This window comes from Pundamilia nyererei, unplaced genomic scaffold (assembly GCF_000239375.1).
Source record: "Pundamilia nyererei isolate P.nyererei 1_Seehausen unplaced genomic scaffold, PunNye1.0 scaffold00069, whole genome shotgun sequence".
NCBI classification, from domain to species: Eukaryota; Metazoa; Chordata; class Actinopteri; order Cichliformes; family Cichlidae; genus Pundamilia; species Pundamilia nyererei.
This window is the reverse complement of record NW_005187470.1, coordinates 2,985,223-2,991,800: the sequence shown is the minus strand read 5'-3', so window position 1 is coordinate 2,991,800 and position 6,578 is coordinate 2,985,223. Positions and strand designations below refer to the sequence as shown.

Below are 6,578 nucleotides of genomic sequence, written 5' to 3'. Positions count from 1 at the left end.
GGCGAGGTCTATCGCGATAGCTTAATTTCTCTATCAAGTAAAAGTTATATCGCGATACATATCGTTATATCGCCCAGCTCTATGCAGAACCATTTCATATTGAGTTCATATGCACAACTAGTGTCCATGAACCAGTAAATAGAACAAATGCAATTTTAACCAGGATTTAAATGCTGTAGTATTACTGTTAAATTCATGACTCTGCTTCTTGCAGTTTGTGCAATAAAAAAAAAAAAAGTCTTTGCATTCAATCAACACAGACTGAAGTATCACCTCATGTTACTCTCACAAATACAGTAGCTGTAGTGCCTTTGGAAACCCACAAATATTTGCCCCAATAGTCAACTAGAGAAATAGAAGTACAACAGAAACTGGAACCAAGTAAGAAAAACATTTTCAGAGATTTCTGAGAAGCCTGATAATTTTACTCTTATATCTCCAAGCCCTCCAATGCTAAATCTAGGCTAACCTGGAGACTGATCAGTTAAGTGAAAAAATAAAAATAAAAATTAGGGATACAGCTGTGATTTCAAATTAAAGAAAACCTTGGCTCAGACCAGAACATACACAAAAACAAAAGGTTCCACAACATCATGTAAAAAATAGTTCAGTCCTGCAGCAAACACCACATTTGTGAAGCTGAATATTCACATGCCAACAAGGCACACGCCGAGTCCTGCTTCACAAGGTTGTCCAGGGTCAGGAGTACGCCCCTATAACAAGGAGGTATAATTGTGTGAAATACCTGTACACGTGGAGCGGATAACGCAGTGGTCGATGTTGGGGCTGCAGTTCACCGTGATCTCCAGACAGTGGTGGGCGTTATGGTGCTGCGCTGACTTGTCATCAGGATTAAACTGAGGAGAGAAAAGCAGCAGAATTTAGAACGAGCCACGATTACTGACAACACATTGAGCTTCTGTCCTCCCACAACATCCACACTGGACTCCTCCTACTGGAGGCATTAGTGCAAGTAATACTTGAAGCTCATAACAGGATATTTCAAGGCACCTTAAAACATCCTGTTATGATACAATACTTGCGTTTTTTTAACGCAGAAAGGACAAAATATGTCTGCCATATTTTTCTCAAGATTTACAATTTCTTGTAGCCAATTTAACCTTTAATACTAAATCACCAAATACACAAAGATGCTGTGCCTCAAATGACACACTTCCACTATCTCAGGTGCATAAGTCAGGGTTATAGAAACTAGAGAAGTAGAGAGGGCCTCAGGAAATCATATTGCTCTCCCACCTTTAATTAGCAGCTAATCAATGAAAAGACATCAGTCACACACAAGGCCATAACTTTCCACATTGTAAAGCATTTCTCATGATCTCTTTCCACATTCACCAAGCTGTAGATGACTGTGAGGCCCTCATAATTATCATTACAGGGTCCATGTTGTTTGTTATTAAACCAATGTGATTTTTGCTCAAGTACATGTTCTATTTGAGCCACAGAGACTCCCATGAGTTTCAATTAAGGACGCAATTTTGTCCTTAAGTATGAATGAACAGATCAGAGACTAAGCTGGACTCTCAAACACAGAGACTACATAACCTAACAACAGAGCATTGTGATGGCACTAAAGGACAATCTTTGATACCCAATCACTCTTTAAGTGTAAAAGCTGAGACATACAGTTACCTTGATGGTCATGTATCCCACATACGCATCCTCTGAGCCCTCCATGAAGACGAACGTTGAGTCTCTTGTGTTCTCTATTATCACCTTGTCTGCTACTTTATTAGGAGCTGAGGGGAAAGCATAGAACAATGATTAACACCCTCATTCAGCCAGGTCCAGTTCATGCACAGCAATGAAGTCTTTTACAGTTGCAGCATAGATTTTGAAGTTCATTTAAGCAATTACATTTTGTTTTTCTCCCCACAGCCTCAAAAGCAACTCTAACTACTACAAATAGATGCATTATTTTTAATACTTGGAAGTGAAATCGATGGCTGCCTAAAGTCTGTAAACCAAACGTCACCAAATGTTGAAATATTTTGCCACTCCTTTCCTGCAGCCACCTTTAAATGATAGCACTGTCATTAACAGGTGAACAGGAAAGAAATTAATTAACAGGGAAGAAAGAAAGACCCCCATGGGGAAATTCCTCTCTGCATTTAACCCATTCACTCGGTGATTGGGTGCCATTGGGCACCCGGGGAGCAGTGTGTAGGGATGGTGCCTCGTTCAGGGGTACCTCAGGGTAGCAGTTCAGTGGATTCGAACCACCGACCTTCCGATTATGGGGCCACCACTCTACCTACTGAGCTATCCCTGCCCCCTGAAAAGCATGCTCAGTTGAGCTGAGGTCATGTGACTGACTGACATTTAAAAACATTACATTTCTTTGCTTTACGCTGATCACGGATTCCTTTCACAGTATTGTTGGCTCACCTTATCAGTTTTACAGCACTGAGTGAACAGAAAATACTACTCTGCACACATCAGCATGCATTCTGCTATTTCTGTCAGCAGTAACATAATAAACACCAGTGACCTGGTTCTATAGGAAGTCGCACAGATCAGTGCTGTACTATTGCCTTCTTAATGTTTAAAAGAAAAAAATGAAATTTGCTTTGGATCATTAGCATTTCCTTTCCTTCTCCATACTTTCTCAAATTTTTGGCAAGTAAATTTTGGTTCAAAGAGTGATTTGATTCAACGACTCTTCCATAGAAACGGAACAAATAAAAAGAAAACAAAGAGATGGGTTAGGGAAGATTGAGTGAAAACATAGCACATATAGGTTCTGAAAATATCTCACTTTTGCTCGAGTTAACGGCTGTACTCCTCTGACTAGCACTCCAAGCAGCCGTTTTCACACAGGTAACAAGGCAAAACTTTGCTCTGGCATTTTAGTTGGGAAAACTCCCTTTTAACAAGAAAAAAACCTCCAGCAGAACCAGCTTCAGAGAAGGGCAACCATCTGCTACACTCAGTTGGAGGTTTGAGGATAAGAGAAGAGAAATAAGATGGGACAAAACAGACTGTGATGTGTGTCTTCTGGCTTTATGGATAGACAAGGCTGTGCGTTGTTTGCACAGCAATGAAAATGTATGCTTTGCCTTCTAATATTACTGCATAAGGGTTCTGAGAACCAGGAACTCCATATTTAACTGTAATGTGTGAGAAACACTCCCCATCTATACAACCCCACCCTCCCCAAAAAAGAAACAAAAACCAAAACTCAGATGGATGCGATTCAAATCACTCTATTTTTTTAATAACAATATAATGTTTGAGTATTTGCAGCAAAATATACTGGTCAGTGGTATCTGAGGTCTAACAAGACATGCACGGAGACTCATCCGCTGTCAGAGACCACGACATCATACTTAGCTTTCACTAGCACAGTTTCTTTACCATAATGAATTCTGAAACCTGACAGAGACTGTTGTATTGCTGAGTTCAGCAGTGTAATTCTTATTTCTTTGGAGGTAATTAAAAAACAAATCAAAACAAAAAAAACCCAACAAGTTAGCAGTTACCAGATAACCAAATGAGTTATTAGCCATCTATATCTTTGCAATTGGACTAATGTACTTTCATCTTTATGTGAGAGCTTTCTAATCTTTGTTTAATGTCACATGGTTTCTTTGTGTTATCACTCAGATGCATCTGGCTATGATGAGTGCACAAGATGCATGTGTTTTTTTTTTAATTCAGTCTATAGAAATGAAACTGCTAGGAATTGCAGGTTTAAAAACAAAAATAGAAAAAAAAAAAAGCACCTATAAGGGAAAGTCTGGCACATTTCACATGGTGCATCTGAGTGCTAAAGTTAATTGATGTACATTGTTTCTTTTTAACTAAAAACCACCCCTTCTCGTGTTGTACAAACAGTGATGTCACCAGAGCCTGTCGCCATTTATACTGAGCCCTCAGACAAAACCTCCCCATCAGTGCTGGGATACAAGTAGAAGAAGTCCAAATAAAAACCAAAGTGATTGGGGAAGGGTTTTTCTTCAGAAAGTCTCATCCTTTCAAGCTGTTGCAACATCTCTCCCTGTATAATCTGAAAATCTGAGTTTCTGTGCCGATATTGAAATGGCGGAAAAAACTGACATGATAGTACATTCGTGTCTTCGACTGGCCAGCTAAGCCCGGATACAAAAATAGAAAGATAACCCGACCAGCCGAAACAACACCAAAGAGTGGCTCGCACCAGTGGATGTAATGTCACTTTTGGTGTGAGATGCTGTTTCAGAGGGTGACAGCAGTGGGTATAATGAGCTCTGTAGTCTTCTTTCTCCCCCTCACAGCAGCCTAATGATGGCTTGCTTTACTTTTACTGACACCACTTTGAAATGCATACTGCTACAAAAATGCATCAAGCAACATAATAAAAAAAAAGAAACAGGCTAAATCTTCCCACAAAAGTATCACTCAAATCAGTCCATTGTCTAATTTTTTTTTTTCAGGAAGCGAAAAAAAAAAATTAGGTACTGTGTAAAAATGAAAAATTTTGTAAATCCTATGTGCTTCTTTCACCCTTTGCCTCCTCTTGCAAATGCAAAATTACACAAGCAATGTAGACAATGTACACAACTGAAGTGTATCTTCTGCAGAGAGATGCTGAGTGCATGCAGCAGAGGCATCAAGATAATGTTTTAACTATCTTTCAGTGAAGGCAACTTGCTCACCTGCACCAATCATGGTGATCGGGGATTCGATGTAAATCCACTCATCGGTATAGATTCCAGAGTGAACAAAGATGAGACCATCGAAATGGGCCTCTTGTACCCCACCCAGTGCATCCTCAATGGTGTCATAATACTGCAGGAGAAAGACAAAGAATTCATTTATTCCAGGTCAGTTTGGAAATGCATGCAGATGTTTAAATTAGCTGTGCAACTCAGAAATATTTGTGCTGTACACTCCATCTACAGTTTTAACTTACCAGCATATTCTCTCTGCCTTTGTATCTGCCAGGGTTACTGTAGAAATGTTCAGCAAAGCCTGGTTTTACATGTGCGCCTTTGTACTGTAGCACAGAATAAGAACAAGGTCAGTACATATTGCTCTTGATCCTTGGACCTCAACATCAAACGGCAGAGCAAAAAATCATAACTTTTCTAGGTGTCAAACAATAATGGCGCTACTCAGTGTTTTCCTGACCTCTTTGGTTAGCAATCCTTGTTTAATTGTAAGAGGCATAATCATTTTATTAATAACGAGGAAAAGTGAGAGGGGATGGGTTTTTTTTTCTTGATCCCTGTTCTGTAAATCATCATGTAGTAAAATTAACCTGAACACCCCATGCAACCAAAAAACCAACCACAAGAGAATGACAACATAGGCAGTGTCAAAACAAAGAGTTACTTGCAACAGATGCAACAACAAGATACTGCAGTGGTTAATGTTATAACAAGCAGCTCACTCCAAGGACTAAGACATCTGCAAAAACCTTAGCAACTATAAAAAGCAAAATAACTAAAGTCAATGTGACTTGAAAACCAAATCATACATTTGACAGGCATTTCTTCCAACAGGTAAGAATTCACTGCACAGAAATTCTGACAGGCCGTGTATAAGCAGCGAAAAAGCTATCCGTCATTGAGTTTGACCAGTTTCCTGTTGATAAAAGGCACTAGGCAACCACTTCTCTGAAATTCTGACACTCCAGCTTGTTTCCAGAAAGTAATGACACCAGATTAAAACCTTTAACTACTCAATTTTACTTGACTTTAAAAGTAAAGACACTGCACAAAAGGCATTCAGTAGTCACAGGGCAGAGGTACATATGACAAAAATCTGATTATTACCTTTGACCCATTTCTGTGCTTGCAAGGAACATTCGTCACAGGCTCATTATTGTTATGAGTCAAATGATATTTACGCTTCTATAGCTCCATATAAAAATGATAAAACTTCTAAAATTCAGAGATATTGATTCGATTCTTAAATGCGTTTTGCTGTGTGTGCAACATGAAGCTGCACTATTCCCACAGAGTGACACTTTTTTTTTTTTTTTAAACTACACAAGTAGCAAAATTGTACTGCAAACCCATACACAATGTTCAAAACTCTACAGTGTTTACTTTGATGTGTAGAAAGAAAAACAAAGGAGGACAACATTCACTACTAATACTACTACTGATCACAGTGATGATGATGAATAACTCACCAGCTGCTGGAAGCTCTCCTTCCAGGGGTTTGGGTGTTCATGCTCTTCTGGGCTAACTTGATAGAACCTGCCTGGCTCAGGATGCATCATTGGACGTGTGTACTCAAACACCTCCATGTACAGGCGCTTCCTAGATAATTAAACACCACATTCAAAACATACCTTGGATGTATCTTTGTTTAATGACTACAATATGCAAAATGGGAACAATGCACTGACCATAAGATTGGATCGTTTGCTAGCTGGCTGAATCGTTTGCAGACACAAGCTGCCTGACAAAGGTCCTGTTCCAGTAAGTAGGAGAAAATCTTCAAAACGACCTCATCTGGAAGCTTCTGCTGCAGATATTGCTCTGCTGGTGCTGCTAAAAATATACAGAACACACACACACACACACACACACACACACACACACACACACACACACACACACACA

General features: G+C 39.4%; 1 protein-coding gene across 3 annotated transcripts in view; it reads right to left on the bottom strand.

The window, feature by feature from the left end:
• Positions 1 to 6,578, bottom strand: part of fbxo11b (F-box protein 11b) — a 16,618-nt gene that overhangs the window by 7,685 nt on the left and 2,355 nt on the right. For 2 of the 3 annotated variants that reach the window (XM_005736510.1, XM_005736511.1), the window contains exons 4-9: positions 6,362 to 6,506; positions 6,143 to 6,272; positions 4,916 to 4,999; positions 4,659 to 4,791; positions 1,654 to 1,760; positions 746 to 857 (exon numbers count right to left, since the gene is read on the bottom strand). In XM_005736510.1, coding sequence (XP_005736567.1) covers positions 746 to 857; positions 1,654 to 1,760; positions 4,659 to 4,791; positions 4,916 to 4,999; positions 6,143 to 6,272; positions 6,362 to 6,506 — 711 coding nt within the window. The remainder of the gene's footprint in view (positions 1 to 745; positions 858 to 1,653; positions 1,761 to 4,658; positions 4,792 to 4,915; positions 5,000 to 6,142; positions 6,273 to 6,361; positions 6,507 to 6,578) is intronic. The other variant, XM_005736512.1, reaches the window with a different exon arrangement.